The sequence below is a fragment of the Liolophura sinensis genome, chromosome 6 (assembly GCF_032854445.1).
Source record: "Liolophura sinensis isolate JHLJ2023 chromosome 6, CUHK_Ljap_v2, whole genome shotgun sequence".
NCBI lineage: Eukaryota > Metazoa > Mollusca > Polyplacophora > Chitonida > Chitonidae > Liolophura > Liolophura sinensis.
In genome coordinates, this window is record NC_088300.1 from 1,169,782 (window position 1) to 1,189,932 (window position 20,151).

Sequence of the window (20,151 nt, forward strand, 5' to 3'; positions counted from 1 at the left end):
CAGGAACCAACTCCACCCCCAACCCCGATTGCCTTCTGCTCCTTTATAGCCAACAGGCCAAAATTAGCACTGGGTAAGTAAAATTATATTTTGCCAGAATGTAGCAAAGCGCACTAACCCTGGCGCATTTGGCACTCAAACTTTAACAAAAGCGTATCTAGTCCTAGCTATGGATGTGCGTACAGTTCTGTGACCATCCTAGCTACGGGCGTGTGTACAAATGTGTAACCGTCTTAGCTATATTTACGCACATCCGTAGCTAGGACGGTCACAGATATGCACACACATCCATGGCTAGGGCGGTCAGAGATTTGTACACATCCATATCTAGGACGGTCACAGATTTGTGCACAGAAGTGAGGTATGACTTCTTTGAGGAGAAAAGACACGAGCTCATTCTGCCATGAAATGTCTGATGAGATGAGCTCATTGTGCCATGAGATTTCTGAGATGAGCTCATTGTGCCTTGAGATGTCTGATGAGATGAGCTGATTGTGCCCTGAGATTTCTGATGAGATGAGCTGATTGTGCTCTGAGATTTCTGATGAGATGAGCTGATTGTGCCCTGAGATTTCTGATGAGATGAGCTGATTGTGCCCTGAGATTTCTGATGAGATGAGCTCATTGCGTCCTGAGATTTCTGATGAGATGAGCTCATTGTGTCATGACATGTCTGATGAGATGAGCTTATTGTGTTTTGAGATGTCTGATGAGATGAGCTCATTGTGCCATGAGATTTCTGATGAGATGAGCTCATTGTGTTTTGAGATCTCTGATGAGATGAGCTGATTTTGCCATGACATGTCTGATGAGATGAGCTCATTGTGCCATGAGATTTCTGGTGAGATGAGCTCATTGTGCCCTGAGATTTCTGATGAGATGAGCTCATTGTGTTTTGAGATGTCTGATGAGATGAGCTCATTGTGTTTTGAGATGTCTGATGAGATGAGCTCATTGTGCCTTGAGATGTCTGATGAAAAATTAACGCAGGGCATGCAGAGACGTGTTGAATGTATCCAGAAACGTGTGGTGAGTGAAATCTATCCGTGAAGATCTGTCTATCTGTCTTAAGATGTGACAGGTACTTGGGCCAGATGATCTGACGATCGATTATGGCCGGGTAATTTGTAATATGGCGATTTTTTCTCGTCGTGTAGAGGTCTTCTACAAGATCAATGCCTACTGTCAAAATTAACACCTGAAATATGTTGTCAGCTGAAATCTAAGCTTTTCATTGATTTATTGATCAAAGGTTCTTATGGCAAGGAAGGGACCTTAATTGCATCTAAATATGAACAAATAATTATAGATGTGCGTTAAACACATCCACTGTGGTTGTCATGGCAACCACAAAATATTTGCATTCATGACTATATAGGGTTATGATGTTGTCTAAAAGATTTCATAAAAGCAGACAATTGACAGCAAAACGAAACGTTGAATGAAACATCTTTTAAGCCAAACGGTTACATTTAAGCATAAGAAGTTACATTTGAAAGAATGTCTAATGTTAATGGGCTGGGAGAACATGTAAATACTCAAGTTATCTATGTAATGGGCAAGGCACCACATGGCTCAAACATATTTCTGTGGAAAACAGGATAGTCAAGCTTTTTGAAAAGTATCATACTTTATTATTTTAATGAATTTCACCGAATGACACGTAAAACAAAATGACATTTTTTGCACATCATTGAATACTGATGATCGCTACTCTCTTGTGTGTTACTGGCTTTATTTCTTATTTGTATAATTTCTTACACACCTTTGTCTTTGGGAGCTAGTGTTAAACGTTGTTTTGGAAATGGATCTTGCGATTATCGATTTGGAACGCTCATCACGGGCTACGAATGGTATATGAATGTCGGACATGAGGCTTATATTGTGTGAACCAAGGCAGCCATTTAAAGAATTTTACGCAATCAAACACGTTGTTATCAGATTTTTTGCGGCCTAAGCTATGACGTAGCCTTTACCTGTTCACTTCATGAAGTGACATATGATAACACAGAATTAATGATAAAACATCATTTCGAGATCGTTTATAACGATTTATTTACATGTAGTTAAAGGGCTATTTCACACAGTGCTATGAGAAAGACATTTATCATTTACGGATCACCACAGACGTAAAATCAGTTGATTTACAAGCCGTGTAATATTCAAATTGTGTCATACAGCATCATACCGTCTTAATTGCGGAATGTAACTCTGAAATCGACCAATATGAAAATGTTGGTAGAATTACGGGCAATAACGGCTTCTAATGTGTCCCCATAACCTGTTCTGAGTCTCGCCGAACCAAAAAACCGCACAAATTCACAAACTAAATACATTTCAGACACTGAGCCAGGAACACGCCGACCGTGCACCTGCAGGCTACTCGTAAACTTGAAATATACTCGTATAAATGAAATAGTACGTCCTAGTGTAAGAAATATCCTTCAAGTATGTCCAATTTTCAGAAGCTATTTATCACTTGGTCCTTCATGGGCGAATGTCAACATCTTTCATCTGTGATAAGCTAATGCTTAAACTATTATACGGCAAATACCTTCGACGTTAAAGAGCTAGAGTAAACGTGACGTCACCTTGATGTCAATAATGGAGACGTGCTGAAGCTGTGTCAAGATGAAGTTTCACTAAACTCTTACTGGGTTGGAAAAAATCTAATCTTTCAGTGGATATAAACATTAGTCACGTGTTATCTTTCATTTTAATTATTTATTTATTTGACATGTGTTTTATGCCATGCTCAAGAATATTTCACATACGACGGCGGTTATGGTGGGAGGAAACCGTTGAGAGCCCTAGGGAAATCTTGTGTTCCTTTGGAAAGCACTGTCTCCTTTTCTTCTACATGCTATCGCCTTTATTGTAATGTACCTTGTTTTGCGCGGACACTGGAGTGCTTTAATTTCTGGAGCCAATTATACTGTTTCAGAATCAATTTACTCACCCTCACAGAATCAATTGACTCAACCTCACAGAATCAACTGACTCAACCTCACAGAATCAACTGACTCAACCTCACAGAATCAATTGACTCACCCTCACAGAATAAACAGGAATGACAACAAGATAATGAAGAATAACAATATTGATTGCGGCAAAATGGTTTGCCTATATATATATACAATAATTTGTTTGCCGCTTGTCCAAAACAGTGTTTTATACAACCAAAAACTACGTTGTTATGTTAATTAACGTACATATTTGATTGTTTAACCCCACACTTTAGGATTTTTAACTGATACCACCGACCTTTGGCAAGTTACTGATGAACTTTCCCGCATATGACATGCACAGCATATTGGCGGAGGACAAGTGGTATTCAGTGAACGACAGACTGCTTATTACTACCAAAGCGCCACAAGCAGGGACTTAAAAAAAGAAACAATCCTAGATATATAATAGCTGTATGTAGATGGCCATTTCGCAGTTGAATTCTTACTTTTGATCAACCATATTGTCCCAAGCGTCAGTCTTTCGGACGACACCCTGGCTATTGCTTGTCAGTCTTTCGGACGACACCCTGGCTATTGCTTGTCAGTCTTTCGGACGACACCCTGGCTATTGCTTGTCAGTCTTTCGGACGATACCCTGGCTATTGCTTGTGTGAAGTACGCGTGAATCCAGCACATTCAATTTCTCAGGAACACTAGGGAGTTCCAGTACAATACACTGATAGTAATTCACTTGCACAATGTCTGTTCCCATGAGGACCTGGAATTCATAGTGATTATCATCTTGGTCATATATATGAGAATTTATACAATATCCTTGTTTTATGCAGAAGTATTTTCGACACAAGCATATCAAGGCTAAGTATATATCTAGTGTTTTCTTTTCCTCTCAAATCACTAATACTAGCACTGGTAGGCTTGCTCCTTGCAGTTCTGCACTATTTCAGTGGATCAACAACCACTGAATCAGATTGTGCATGACTGTTGTTAATTCTGCATGTTTGCCCTCCACAGGTTTAACTCTGGGTTGTCACCTCACCTTGTTGCTCTTGACAGTAACCCTGATTGGGGCCGGTTACGATCTCCTGCCTGTGGACTTCAGTACCGTGCCCTTGGAGCTGACTGAAGATGAAGCATACCTGAGAGTTCAGGCCTGGATTAACAGAGACAACGATCCTAATATTCTGCCCAAGGTGAAGGTGTCTAGTCCTGTTGATGAACGATCCACAAACATCGACACGATTCAGCTCATCTTTGAAGGCGAAAACGTGTTTAGCAAAGAAAGCTTTCAGGCCTTAAGTGAGGTGGAAAACAAACTGACCTCGACTTCTGGTTATGCTGATTACTGCCAGCTCACGACCGAGGGGCGGTGTAAGCGGCCCCAGTCTGTACTAAGGTTCTTTGACGGCACTCTTCCTCATCCGGTGTTCAATGACACTAAGTTCGAAAATATTGGTCTGGTTTTGCGAACCGCGAAGGCTGATGCAAAACTCTCTGCGCTGCTGGATTTTCATTTGGGTAAAGATTTCAGGATTGAGAACGGCTCAAACAAAGTGCACGGATCCATCACCCGGTCCTTGTTATTCTTCGGTTTCCCTTTGGACGGGTTCACCGACACTGAGGATAAAGACCAGAAGCAGTGGAACAAGGTACGAGACTTTCTGGTTGATAACCTCCGTGACCGGCTGTATGACTTGGTGGAAAACGGTTACTCGGGAATGGACATTGTTTTCTACAGTAACATGTTGTTCTCCGCGGATGTTAGCAAACAGGTTGGCACCGACCTTCTTTTGGCTGCCGCAAGTTTAGCTTTCATTTTCCTCGTCGTTCTTTTCCAGACGCAGTCATTGTTCATTTCCTCGTTGGCCCTATTCTCTATATTTACGAGTTTCACTGGCGCTAATCTTATCTACAGAGTCATATTTGACTACAAATACTTCGGGATATTCCACGTGCTCTCTGTATTTATCATTTTAGGAATCGGAGCAGACGATATATTTGTCTTCTATGATACGTGGCGAGCAACGAGACACGTGGCCTACCCGTCCTTGGCGCACCGCCTGTCTGCATGTTACCGACAGGCGGCTCTGGCTATGTTAATAACCTCCGTGACCACTATGACAGCCTTTATAGCCAACGCTTTCTCTCCTCTACTGGCTATATCCTCGTTCGGATTGTTTTCAGGAATTCTTGTGTTTGTGAACTATGTGAGCGTTGTGTCGTTTTTCCCGTGTGTTGTTGTGGTTTATCATCTGTATTGGTCAGACTGGTCATGGCCATGTTTCAGGAAGTGTTCACAAGTAGAGGTGAATGCAAAAATCACAGACAGCGCCCAGGACTTGACTCCATCTGAAACGATGACAAGCCGTAAAAACCCGGTGGTTCGCTTCTTTGGAGGACCATATTTTAAGATTGTCACCCATAAGATAGCCAAGTGGTGTATCCTCGTAGTGTGTTTTGCCACCCTTTCATGTTTCATTTTCTTTTCAACTAAGCTACAACCAGATGAAGAACCCGTAAGTACTCAGGACTCCTATGAGCAATTTCATTTTTGAAACCATGTAATAAGGTCTGGATTAATGTGAAGTTCAAGTAAATCATAATCATTACTTAGTAAGGTAAGAATTGTGCTTCACATGCGGCACTGTCATCTTTTAAAATTTCTATTGTCATATTTATGGGATATTATGATCTTTGTATAGTTTGGTAACCACAATTTGTCTTCCCAAAATTGTTCCTTGCATAGGTACGAATTTTCAAGAGTGCTCATAATTACCAGAGGGCGCTAGATAAGGCCAGCTCGAGGTTTGTACCAAGTCGAGAGGACCGGGTTGTGAAAGTGTATTTAATCTGGGGCCTACGGACACAGGACCGTTCGAAGTGCCATAGGACAAACTTCTTCAACTGTAAGGGGGAGACAATCTGGGACGACAGCTTCGATCTTAATCCGAAACCCGCCCAGGTTGCACTCCAGGTATAGCGTTACTGTCGGCTGTGTTATATTTTGGTGCTGTTATCTCCCTTGTTTTACGAATTTTATACACTATCGATGTACATTTTTCTAACCCAAATCCGACTGAAATCTGTTTGAGTTAGAAATTTTGCACAAGTATAACAGTACTGCGGCATGTTCGACTGGGCAATGCAACTAGAGGAAAGGTAAAATCAACCAATTAACACCTAGCAACACAAATATTGTACATTTACCTGATTGGTGATTAAAGGTGTTTGCATCTTTCGCCCCCGATGATTTCATTGATCCCTGGTGCTTCCTTTGCTTCTATCGCCCCATGATGATTTCATTGATCCCTGGTGCTTCCTTTGCTTTTATCACCCCCCCCCCCCCCCGATGATTTTATTTATTCTTATTGCTTCCTTCGCTTTACCCCCCCCTCAACTCCTCACAGTTTTAATGATTCCTGGTGCTTCCTTTGCTTCTATCGCTCTCTTCCCCCGTGCTTTTATTGATCTCTAACGCTTCTATTGCCACCTCCAAGATTTCAGCGATCCCTGGTGCTTTTTTTGCTTCTATCGCTGCCCCCCCATGCTTTCATTGATCTCTAACGCTTCTGTTGCCGCCTCCAAGATTTCAGCGATCCCTGGTGCTTTCTTTGCTTCTGCTGACTCCCAGAAAGCGAGTCTGAATACATCTCTGTCATAGCGGTGTTGCCATCGCCAGGTGATGAAGGAAGCACCTTAAAATCACAAAACCTGTGTCACATAAGAGGGATGAAAGCTTACAGGACATGATAGTATTACTCATTGTCATTAGCTAAGGTCGTAGGCGAAATCACCGAATAGTGTATTACTCTCCTGAAAATAAAGGATGCATTGGCGTGGCATATGAACTGATCTTTCTTTTCCCCTTTAGCGTTTGTGTGACAAAATTCGGAAACTAAGTGAGAAGGAGAACGAGGCCCTGTTCATCAGACGAAGTCCCATCAGCGGACTCTTAGAGGTGAACTGCTTCCTGGATGGGATGGACAAATTCTTACAGGTAATCGTTGTCCACTTATTACTGACTGAGACACGGCCTTATTACTGACAAAGACACTGCCTTTTACTGATAGAGACACGGTCTTATTACTCACTGAGACACGGCTTTATTACTAAATGAGACACGACCTTATTACTGACTGAAACACGGTCTTATTACTGATAGAGAAACGGTCTTATACTGGTAGAGACACGGCCTTATGCTGATAGAGACACGGCCTTTTACTGATAGAGAAACGGCCTTATTGCTCACTGAGACACGGCATTATTACTAAATGAGACACGACCTTAATACTGACTGAAACACGGTCTTATTACTGATAGAGAAACGGTCTTATTACTAACTGAGACACGGCCTTATTAGTAACTGAAACACAGCCTTAGTACTTACTGAGACACGACCTTATACTGATAGAGACCCTGTCTTATTACTCACTGAGACACGGCCTTATACTCATAGAGACACTGCCTTATTTCTAACTAAGACACGGTCTTATACTGATAGAGATACGGCCTTATACTGATAGAGACACGGCCTTATGCTGATAGAGACACGGCCTTATTACTCACTGAGACACGGCTTTATTACTAAATGAGACACGACCTTATTACTGACTGAGACACAGTCTTATTACTGATAGAGAAACAGCCTTATTATTAACTGAGACACGGCCTTATTACTGACTGAGACACAACCTTATTACTAAGTGAGACACGACCTTATTACTGACTGAGATATGACCTTGTTACTGACTGAATTCTGTCCTGGCTCACTGAGCTATGTGTTTACTGTGCCTGGCTCACTGAGCTATGTTTTTACTGTGCCTGGCTCACTGAGCTATGTGTTTACTGTGCCTGGCTCACTGAGCTATGTGTTAACTGTGCCTGGCTCACTGAGCTATGCGTTTACTGTACTGGCTCACTGAGCTATGTGTTTACTGTGCCTGGCTCACTGAGCTATGTGTTTACTGTTCCTGGCTCACTGAGCTATGTGTTTACTGTCCTGGCTCACTGAGCTATGTGTTTACTTTTCCTAGCTCACTGAGCTATGTGTTTACTGTTCCTGGCTCACTGAGCTATATGTTTACTGAGCTATGTGTTTACTTTTCCTGGCTCACCGAGCTATGTGTTTGCTGTTCCTGGCTCACTGAGCTATGTGTTTACTGTTCCTGGCTCACTGAGCTATGTGTTTACTGTTCCTGGCTCACTGAGCTATGTGTTTACTGTTACTGGCCCACTGAGCTATGTGTTTACTGTTCCTGGACCACTGCGTTGTTGATGCTCGCAGGAAGTTGTGATTTGGACATATCTTCTTATCTTTGTCATGCTTGTAGCAGATTTTAATTTGGCTACACCATCTTGTATTCATCTTGCTTACAGAAAGAAGACAGTGGTAGTCCTATTTCGGATTTCCGATTGCCAGTCACAGAGATCAGTATGATTAAGCTAATGGCAGCTCATCCGGACATCTACAATATGTCCATCCTTCCAGATAATTTCTACAGATTTTTCGAGGTACGTGATTGAAATAAATAACAGAGATTTCAAGTCAGGTTCATGCGATGATTTCCTTTGAAGTGATATAGCCCTGTTCTGGTCCTAAACCAAAAGGTTGGTTTTAAACGTTATAAGCTTAGCACTTGACAAAGGCAACATTTTAACATGAATCTCGACTACACTGACCAATGTCGCCGCGCGATATCTCTCACGCAAACAACAAGCAACCAAAAAAGCACCATTCCACAGAGCTTTAAATGTGTCTTAGCTAAACTCATTTGTCACTGCTAAAATGGCACTACGGTAATAAAGAGCCATTTGTCATGCACTGTTAATTTACGGGGTCATTCTTTTTTATCCCACAAGGTTGGGTTACGATTTTGGCTTACTGACGGATACTCCGGTAGCATTTCCCTCGACGCCATGGCGTATTCCGATCTCCTAGGAGAATCCATTGACCAGTTTGACACTGTCACCTTCAAGATAAACGCAACAGGTATTGACACGGACTTCTGAAGAATGGATTACTCTGCTGCTTTAACACTGGGATTGACGATGTACGAGATAAAAAATAACATCTCCTACCAGTATTAATAATTTGTGTGGACATATTTTCTACTGAGTCTCGTCGCTTTCGTGTTAAGGGAAGCAACTCATATAGTACTGACATGCTTCAAAAATGAAAGGGTTAAATCAGTTCAGTTTTGTTATCCTTCGCCTTACAGATTACAGGTATGGCACCAGGCTACGCTATGCCGCCGTCGTAGTGAACACTTCATTGTCTGCAGGTAATATGGGCTACCAGACAGGACTTCCCATACAAGAGGCCTGGGAAAAGTTTACCAGAGAGCAGGTTTGCATTCATTCATAGTGTTCTTTGATATCCATTTCAAAATACTCTGTTATACTTTGTTTGAGTGTTTAAATCTAGCGGAATTCGCATATTTGTATTTGCTCAAATGCCATCGTGTTAGGTTTATACAGCCATACAACCATACATGCCATACATGCCATACAGCCATACAGCCATACATACCATACAGCCATACAGCCATACAGCCATACGTACCATACAGCCATACTTGCCTCACATGCCATACAGCCATGCGTGCCATTCAGCGTCATATTTGTGGCTCTTTAAAATGACCTAAAACCACAGTATATGTTTGAGTCTCCTTCAATCACCGCTCTTCCGTGTTGTCATTCTCGGTATACCGTAGTCTCTATATTTCCTATTTTTGCTTAGATGAAGAGTCTTTCCCCGACTGTGTCAAGTGGGTATCAGTGTACACCTGAAGGCGGCAATCAGTGGCACTGGCTCAAGGTTCAACAGGTGAGCCCATTAGAACACAGGCCAAGATGTTTATTGGTCCGTCATTTCCATTTGTGCTCATTGCTGAGCACAGAGTAACAGCCTATTTCGTTCACCTAGCGGCATAACACCTACATGCTTTACAACCCTTAGCACTGTTCACTAGGTTCAAGTGTTTATTTGAATTCAAGTGGCCTCACTGGATTCAATTTAAGGTGACTAGACATTAGTGTGTTACTAGTCAGGGAAAACATCGTCTTCAGGGAGTACATCAAAATAGTCATGTATTGACGTTGTATTAGGCCTAAGATGTGTATTGACGTTGTATTGAGTCCAAGATGTGTATTGAAGATGTATTGAGCCTAAGATGTGTATTGACGTTGTGTTAGGCCTAAGATGTGTATTGTCGTTGTATTGTGGCTAAAATGTGTGTTGAGGTTATATTGAGTCTAAGATGTGTATTGACGTTGTGTTAGGCCTAAGATGTGTATTGACGTTGTATTGAGGCTATGATGTGTGTTGACGTTGTATTTAGGCTAAGATGTGTATTGACGTTGTATTGAGTCTGAAATGTGTATTGACTTTATATTTAGCCTAAGATGTGTATTGGCGTTGTATTGAGTCTGAGATGTGTATTGACGTTGTATTTAGTCTAAGATGTGTATTGACGTTGTATTTAGTCTAAGATGTGTATTGACGTCGTATTGAGTCAAAGAGGGTAATGTCAGTGACCACCTTTCACAAATAGGCCCAATGTCAACCGGAGTACTTCACCATGTGACATGCACTACAATGGCTTCATGAAAGTTTGAATACTGTGTATTTTCTCTTGTTTTATATCAAACTATTGTCTATCCAGACGCTTGCCCGTAATGCTGTGCAGGGAATCATCATAGGCATCTGCCTGGCCTTCCCTATCCTGGTATTGGCTACTCAGAACCTGGTCTTAGGCTTCCTGGCAACCCTCACTATCTGCTGTATCACAGTAACAGTTGTGGGTCTGATTCCCATGGTGGGCTGGAAACTTGGGGTAAGTACTGTATCACAGTAACAGTTGTGAGTCTGATTCCCATGGTGGGCTGGAAACTTGGGGTAAGTACTGTATCACAGTAACAGTTGTGGGTCTGATTCCCATGGTGGGCTGAAAACTTGGGGTAAGTACTGTATCACAGCAACAGTTGTGGGTCAGATTCCCATGGTGGGCTGAAAACTTGGGATAAGTACTGTATCACAATAACAGTTGTGGGTCTGATTCCCATGGTGGGCTGGAAACTTGGGGTAATTACTATATCACAGTAACAGTTGTGGGTCAGATTCCCATGGTGGGCTGGAATCTTGGGGTAATTACTATATCACAGTCACAGTTGTGGGTTTGATTCCCATGGTGAGCTGGAAACTTGGGGTAAGTACTGTATCACAGTAACAGTTGTGGGTCAGATTCCCATGGTGGGCTGGAAACTTGGGGTACTATATCACAGTAACAGTTGTGGGTTTGATTCCCATGGTGGGCTGGAAACTTGGGGTAAGTACTGTATCACAGTAACAGTTGTTGGATTGATTCCCATGGTGGGCTGGAAACTTGGGGTAATTACTATATCACAATAACAGTTGTGGGTCAGATTCCCATGGTGGGCTGGAAACTTGGGGTAAGTACAATATCACAGTCACAGCTGTGGGTCAGATTCCCATGGTGGGCTGGAAACTTGGGATAAGTACTATATTACAGTAACAGTTGTGGATCTCATTTCCATGGTGGGCTGGAAACTTGGGGTAAGTACTGTATCGCAGTAACAGTTGTGAGTCTGATTCCTATGGTGGGCTGGAAACTTGGGGGCAAGTACTGTATCACATTAACAGTTGTGGGCCGGATTGCCATAGTGGGCTGGGCACTTGGGGTAAGTACTGTATCACAGTAACAGTTGTGGGTCAGATTCCCATGGTGTGATGGACACTTGGGGTAAGTACTGTATCACTGTAACCGCTGTGGATCTGACGCCCATAGCGGGCTGGAAACTTGGGGTAAGTACTATATCACAGTAACAGTCGTGGGTCAGATTCCCATGGTGGGCTGGAAACTTGGGGTAAGTACTGTATCACAGTAACAGTTGTGGATCTCATTCCCATGGTGGGCTGGAAACTTGGGGTAAGTACTGTATCACAGTAACAGTTGTGGGTCTGATTCCCATGGTGGGCTGGAAACTTGGGGCAAGTACTGTATCTCAGTAACAGTTGTGGGTCTGATTCCCATGGTGGGCTGGATACATGGGGTAAGTACTATATCACTGTAACAGTTGTGGGTCTGATTCCCATGGTGGGCTGGATACATGGGGTAAGTACTATATCACTGTAACAGCTGTGGATCTGACTCCCATGGTGGGCTGGAAACTTGGGGTAACTCTTGAATCACTGTAACCATTGTGGATCTGATGCCCAAGGGGGACTGGAAACTTGGGGTAAGTACTTGGGGTATCAGTGTAACCGTTGTGGGTCTGATTCCTATGGTGGGCTGGAAACTTGGGGTAAGTACTTGGGGTATCAGTGTAACCGTTGTGGGTCTGATTCCTATGGTGGGCTGGAAACTTGGGGTAAGTATTATATCACTGTAACAGTTGTGGATCTGATGCCCATGGTGGGTTGAAAACTTGGAGTAAGTCCTGTATCGCTGTAACCATTGTGGATCTAATACCCATAGTGGGCTGGAAACTTGGTGTAAGTACTATATCACAGTAACAGTTTGATGCCTATACTGGGCTGGAAACTTCGGGTAAGTAATACATCTATATTACTGTGACCATTGTGGGTCTGATGCCCAAGGGGGACTGCAAATTTGGGTAAGTACTACATGTATATCACTGTAGCCGTCGTGGATCTGATGCCCATGGTGGGCTGGAAACTTGAGGTAAGTACTTCGTCACTGTAATAAATGAAGGGTGTGATTCCCATAGTGGGTTGGAATCTTGGTGTAATTAACCCCAACCGTTGTTAGCATTGTGGGTCTGATTCCCACGGTAGCTGGAAACTTGGGGTAAGTACTATATTACTGTAACTATTGTATGTCTAATGCCCATAGTGGGCTGGAATCTTGGGGTAAGTACTCTATCCCTATAACCATTGTGGGTCTGACTCCCATGGTGAGCTGGAAACTTGGGGTAAGTACTATATTACTGTAACTATTGTGGGTCTAATGCCCATAGTGGGCTGGAATCTTGGGGTAAGTACTATTTTACTGTAACTATTGTGGGTCTAATGCCCATAGTGGGCTGGAATCTTGGGGTAAGTACTCTATCACTATAACCATTGTGGGTCTGACTCCCATGGTGGGCTGGAAACTTGGGGTAAGGTCTTCTTCACTGTAATAGCTGAGGGTGTGATTCCCATAGTGGGCTGAAATGTTGGGGTTTTTTAACCCCAACCGTTGTAACCGTTGAGAACCTGATTCCCATGGTGGGCTGGAAATTAAAGTTCTTGGTCACTGTAATAGCTGTGGATCTGATTCCTGCATCACTGTAACTGTTGTGGGCTGGAAACTGGGGGTAAGAACTCTATCACTGTAACTGTTGTGGGCTGGAAACTGGGGGTAAGAACTCTTTCACTGTAACTGTTGTGGGCTGGAAACTGGGGGTAAGAACTCTATCACTGTAACTGTTGTGGGCTGGAAACTGGGGTTAAGAACTCTGCAACTGTTTTGGCTCTGATTCCCACGGTGGGCTGGAAACTTTGGATAAGTCCTGCATCACTGTAACAGCTGTGGGTCTGATTCCCATAGTGGGTTGGAACCTTGGGTGAGCTCTATAAAGTCATAATGGGCCGGAAGCTTGGGGGTTAGTCATGTTTTTTCACGGTACAACAGATACTGGGCATATTTTTTGAATTGGGCATTTTAATCCTGAGATATAAATACTGTTACAGGTCTATTACTTCACTGTGATGTGGCAACTTCCAAACTTTTTTGAACTTTTTTGAACTTTTGAACAACCAAAAATATGTCAAACTTTTCGACAAATGCCATAGACTTGTCATCGGTTCGGTTCAAGTGATATTTGGTGTGAATTTTTGTGTCACAGGTCCTGGAGTCACTGAACTTATCCTTAGTTGTTGGTCTGGCGGTGGACTATGTTGTGCATTTGGCCGAAGGATATCACATATCTGCTTGTTCTGATCGAGCCGGTCGTGTCCGGGATATGCTGGACCACGTGGGTGTCTCGGTAATCTCCGGCGCCTGTACCACACTCGGAGCTTCGCTCTTCATGCTCTTCGCCCAGATTCTGTTTTTCATGCAGTTTGCCATATTTATGTTCAGTACCATCGGGTTTTCATTGCTGTATTCCATGTGTGTTTTTACAACCGTCATGGCCCTGATCGGTCCTGAAGGTAACTCTGGATCCATGAAACCGTTTTTCAGGATAATATGGAACAAAATCAGAGGCCGGAAGCCCGGTGATGTAAACTGCCAGATATGCGCAGGTAAAGGGTTTCACAGTTCCACTGGTGTTTCATAGTGTGACATTTGTGAAACCAGTCTGTGCACTAATACCCTCCAGAGTGAACATCTGACCTTCCGAGATTGTCCATTACCAAATTGCAACTCTATAGATGACTTAACAATGTAACACTGTATGCAACAAAAAGCTTCATTTTAGAAATCCGCCACGCTGGAAGGCGGTCGAACAGATTTATGTCTCAGGAGAATTGCTGGTATGATTAAAGACAGCTAGCGTGCGTCTCTTGTGAATGGTATAATGATCATTAGTATTTAGAGAAAGACATTCGGCACCTTTATGGCCTTACTACTAATGACGTTGTGAATAGATAAACATATATCGAGTATGATACGAAAAAATCCTGGGTGAGTTATTTCACCAGTGTCCACAATTGCACAACTTCAGTTTTGTCCGTATATCGTGGATATGTGATTTTATTAGTGAATAAAATATAAAATGACCAGACAATGTGTTTGTCTTTGTGAGCTCATGTTGAGTCAGTGTTACTCCATAACTAGAGATTATCATCACTACGATTACTATAAAAGCGGTCCAGTATATTATCCGAGAATTTCACCGACAGACTTTGGAACAGCAACAGGTGCGATCTTTGAGAAATGTATAGTGTTATTTATTTGAATAATGCTTGTTTAAATCCCGACACAAGCAATTTTCACTGAGACAACGGCGATCGTGTTCATGGTCGTAGGAAACCTGAGGAAATTACGAGCTGTCGCAACATAACTGACAGATCTCAAAACTTGGAAGCGAGAGCTCGATTCATGTGGTCAGGAGCTGATCGAGATATAACACTTTAGGTCATGAGCCAGCGGAAGTCTCCTGTTTGAATAGATCGACTAATTAACCTGTACAACAGCTTGGAAATGAGACGTTTGTTCGCGTAGGGGCTAAGCGCTAGTGTATCCGAAATAACAACGTGGAAGGAGTTGTTCTACAGTCGTTAGTACATTGTATATCAACTTCAATTTTAAAAGTCGCAATGTCATCAGCCCTTGGGATCAACTCCGTACAAGCAGGTGAGCTGAGAGGAGTCACATTTTAAGCTGTCGTGTCTGCCAAGCCTTTCAGCTCTGGTGTCTGCCAAGCCTTTAGGCTCTCGTGTCTGCCAAGCTTTAAGCTCTCGTGTCTCCCAAGCCGTTAAGCTCTCGTGTCTGCCAAGCTTTAAGCTGTCGTGTCTACTAAGCCTTTAAGCTCTGGTGTCTACCAAGCTTTAAGCTGTCGTGTCTGCCAAGCTTTTAAGCTCTGGTGTCTGCCAAGCTTTAAGATCTGGTGTCTGCCAAGCCTTTCAGCTGTCGTGTCTGCCAAGCTTTAAGCTCTGATGTCTGCCAAGCCTTTAAGCTCTCGCGTCTGAAAAGCTTTAAGCTCTCGTGTCTGCCAAGCTTTAAGCTCTTGTGTGTGCCTAGCCTTTAAGCTCTTGTGTTTGCCAAGCCTTAAACTCTTGTGTCTGCCAAGCTTTAAGATCTGGTGTATGCCTAGCCTTTAAGCTCTTGTGTCTATTAAGCCTTAACCTCTTGTGTCTGCCAAGTTTTAAGCTCTGGTGTCTGCCAAGCATTTAAGCTCTTGTATTCGCCAAGCCTTAAGCTCTTGTGTCTGCCAAGCTTAAAGCTCTGGTGTCTGCCAAGCCTTTAAGCTCTCGTGCCTGCAAGCCTTTAAGCTCTCGTGTCTGCCAAGCCTTTAAGCTCTGTTGTCTGCCAAGCCTTTAAGCTCTTGTATTCGCCAAGCTTTAAGCTCTTGTATTCGCCAAGCCTTTAGGCTCTGGTGTTTGCCAAGCCTTATGCTCTGGTGTCTGCCAAGCCTTTAAGCTGTCGTGTCTGCCAAGCTTTAGGCTCTCGTGTCTCCCAAGCCTTTAAGTTCTCGTGTCTGCAAAGTTTTAAGCTCTGGTGTGTGCCTAGCCTTTAAGCTCTGGTGTCTGCCAAGCCTTTAGGCTCTGGTGTCTGTCAAGCTTTAAGCTCTGGTGTCTGTAAAGCCTTTAAGCTCTTGTTTCTGCCAAGCTTTAAGCTGTCGTGTCTGCCAAGCCTTTAAGCTCTGGTGTCTGCCTAGCTTTAAACTGTCGTGTCTGCCAAGCCTTTAAGCTCTAGTGTCTGCCAAGCTTTAAGCTCTGGTGTCTGCCAAGTCTTTAAGCTGTCGTGTCTGCCAAGCTTTAACCTCTGGTGTCTGCCAAGCTTTAAGCTCTTGTGTCTCCCAAGCCTTTAAGCTGTCGTATCTTCCAAGCTTTAAGCTTTCGTATCGGCCAAGCTTCATCAAGGCAATACATTTCACGAATCTTGAGCTGCACCAAGCCAGTCACATCTCAACACATCTATTACATGTTTGATTATTAACATTCAGTAAAAATTGAATCCAGTATGACAAACTTACATCAAAGAGATAGCCCAGTGTATCTATCTTTGTATTACATTTTATTTCAAGGGTAAATACAATATTCGTAATATTCCGGATGATAAAACAATTCTGTAGCTCGGAATAACTTTTCATGGTCATGGTCTCGTTGAGGTCCTCAACGTCGTCATATATATATATATATATATATATATATATATATATATATATATAATTATATATATATATATATATATATATATATATATATATATATATATATATATATATATATATATATATATATATATATGAAAATTTGTGGTGAAAACGTGTGAAAGTTTACTGAACGTGAAAGAATATGTGGTATGAATTTGTTCACCTTACAATTTCCTCTTATGTTGTCTGCATGCAACAGTCACATTGTGAAGTGGTCTCGTTGATTTCTCCAACAGCTTCATCTCTGTTATGATTTAATATTTTGATATATAATATATACATTTTTTTAACGCTGTATTTTTTTTGGGGGGGGGGGGGGAAATTTTGGAAACTTTTTTTTTGACTTTTATTTGGTATTTTGTTTTTCTTTTTTGGGGTTTTAAAATCTGTTTTAAATTTTACAATCCGAAGAATTTAAATCGCCTCATAAGCTGGGAGGCTTCAGGGCGGCGATGTGCTACAGGAAATAATGCGCAGTTGAGAATTTCCAGAGCGCCCCGTTTGTCGTCCCAGTCACAACCTTTAAGGCAGGGGAAGACCAGACGGTCCAGTGAAAAGCCGGTGTCTTTCTGCAGGTAATCACCGGTCAGGATGTAGAAAAACAGGGACCCAAGCGCCCAGATGTCCGCTTTCTGGGGATGGTATGGCTTCTTCTTGAATACTTCAGGTGGGGTGGAGATTGCATGGAGGTCAAATAAGCGGCAAAGCCGTTTGGGATTCACCTTCACCACGTGATCAAAGCCGGACAGTTTGACAAGACACCATTTCTTGAAGACCATAACACTTCCAGGCCGGATGTTGAGATGGGCCATGCCGGCGTTGTGCAGGAACTCAACAGCTGAGACTATTTGCCTGAACATGATGAACTTGGACATTCCACGAATTTGGGAGAACTGGGTAAACATGGCCTCTCTCAAATTACCAAAGGGAGCAAACTCTAGCCCCAGGCCATAGGTATTGTCTGTTTGAATCCAATCTACCACATTTATAATACCTGGGTGGCTAATGCCACTGACCACGAGGTATTCCTTGTCCAGTTTTTTCTTGGTAGACTCGCTGCAGCCTTTACGAAGGCAACTCGACGAATAGATCTCTGTCGGTCTTCTTGAACTTCGCGTGGAAGTAGTACAAGTTGGTGTTTGCATAAATCATCTTCAGTGGCAAGTAGTCAGACATCATCGCGGTCAGGAAAGATGTTGACTTGACCCGTTGATGTGTAGCTTTTGGGATTTATCTCAATAGTCCTGAAAGGCGACACATACCTACTTAATTTTATCTTGAATTATGTAAGTTACGCCAACGAGTACGAAAATGTAGTGTGGTTCATAGACTGAATCAGAAATAATATATTAGGGCACCCACCAGGACCCTGCGAAAGAGATTCGTTTCTAATGGGGAAATGAAGTGTGTTCTACATAAATCAAACGCCAATAAAATTCAAAGACTGATTATTGTGTGTAGGTTATGTCTAGGTTTACCTTTCTCGCCGGCATTGGCCACATGGACTGATTATGTGTACGTTTAGCTTTCACGCCGGCATTGACCACATGGACTGATTATGTGTAGGTTTACCTTTCACGCCGGCATTGGCCACATGGACTGATTATGTGTAGGTTTACCTTTCACGCCGGCATTGGCCACATGGACTGATTATGTGTAGCTTTACCTTTCACGCCGGCATAGGCCACATGGACTGATTATGTGTAGGTTTACCTTTCACGCCGGCATTGGCCACATGGACTGATTATGTGTAGGTTTACCTTTCACGCCGGCATTGGCCACATGGACTGATTATGTGTAGGTTTAGCTTTCACGCCGGCATTGGCCACATGGACTGATTATGTGTAGGTTTACCTTTCACGCCGGCATTGGCCACATGGACTGATTATGTGTAGGTTTACCTTTCACGCCGACATTGGCCACATGGACTGATTATGTGTAGGTTTAGCTTTCACGCCGGCATTGGCCACATGGACTGATTATGTGTAGGTTTACCTTTCACGCCGGCATTGGCCACATGGACTGATCATGTGTAGGTTTACCTTTCACGCCGGCATTGGCCACATGGACTGATTATGTGTAGGTTTAGCTTTCACGCCGGCATTGGCCACATGGACTGATTATGTGTAGGTTTACCTTTCACGCCGGCATTGGCCACATGGACTGATTATGTGTAGGTTTACCTTTCACGCCGGCATTGGCCACATGGACTGATTATGTGTAGGTTTACCTTTCACGCCGGCATTGGCCACATGGACTGATTATGTGTAGCTTTACCTTTCACGCCGGCATAGGCCACATGGACTGATTATGTGTAGGTTTACCTTTCACGCCGGCATTGGCCACATGGACTGATTATGTGTAGGTTTACCTTTCACGCCGGCATTGGCCACATGGACTGATTATGTGTAGGTTTACCTTTCACGCCGGCATTGGCCACATGGACTGATTATGTGTAGGTTTACCTTTCACGCCGGCATTGGCCACATGGACTGATTATGTGTAGGTTTACCTTTCACGCCGACATTGGCCACATGGACTGATTATGTGTAGCTTTACCTTTCACGCCGGCATTGGCCACATGGACTGATCATGTGTAGGTTTACCTTTCACGCCGGCATTGGCCACATGGACTGATTATAAGTAGCTTTACCTTTCACGCCGGCATTGGCCACATGGACTAATTATGTGTAGGTTTACCTTTCACGCCGACATTGGCCACATGGACTGATTATGTGTAGGTTTACCTTTCACGCCGGCATTGGCCACATGGACTGATTATGTGTTGGTTTATCTTTCACGCCGGCATTGGCCACATGGACTGATTATGTGTAGGTTTACCTTTCACGCCGGCATAGACCACTCGGACTGATTATGTGTAGGTTTACCTTTCACGCCGGCATTGGCCACATGGACTGATTATGTGTAGGTTTACCTTTCACGCCGGCATTGTCCACATGAACTGACTATAAGTAGCTTTACCTTTCACGCCGGCATTGGCCACATGGACTGATTATGTGTAGGTTTACCTTTCACGCCGGCATTGGCCACATGGACTGATTATGTGTAGGTTTACCTTTCACGCCGGCATTGGCCACATGGACTGATTATGTGTAGGTTTACCTTTCACGCCGGCATTGGCCACATGGACTGATTATGTGTAGGTTTACCTTTCACGCCGGCATTGGCCACATGGACTGATTATGTGTAGGTTTACCTTTCACGCCGGCATTGGCCACATGGACTGATTATGTGTAGGTTTACCTTTCACGGCGGCATTGGCCACATGGACTGATTATGTGTACGTTTAGCTTTCACGCGGGCATTGGCCACATGGACT

At 43.2% G+C, this 20,151-nt stretch overlaps 2 protein-coding genes across 2 annotated transcripts; one reads left to right on the forward strand and one right to left on the reverse strand.

Moving 5' to 3' along the window:
* The first annotated feature begins 801 nt into the window (after nt 1-801).
* On the forward strand, nt 802-14,270 carry LOC135469354 (protein dispatched homolog 3-like). Its single transcript, XM_064747983.1, has 10 exons — nt 802-1,012; nt 3,981-5,482; nt 5,713-5,940; nt 6,838-6,963; nt 8,343-8,477; nt 8,826-8,955; nt 9,185-9,312; nt 9,706-9,792; nt 10,631-10,801; nt 13,836-14,270. Exons 1-10 carry the CDS (start codon nt 802-804, stop codon nt 14,268-14,270), a joined length of 3,153 nt encoding a protein of 1,050 aa, XP_064604053.1.
* A 2,939-nt stretch (nt 14,271-17,209) lies between these two features.
* On the reverse strand, nt 17,210-17,956 carry LOC135469355 (sperm motility kinase Z-like). The gene has a single exon (XM_064747984.1). The coding sequence runs from the start codon at nt 17,954-17,956 to the stop codon at nt 17,210-17,212; it is 747 nt and encodes a 248-aa protein (XP_064604054.1).
* Between the last annotated feature and the right edge of the window lie 2,195 nt (nt 17,957-20,151).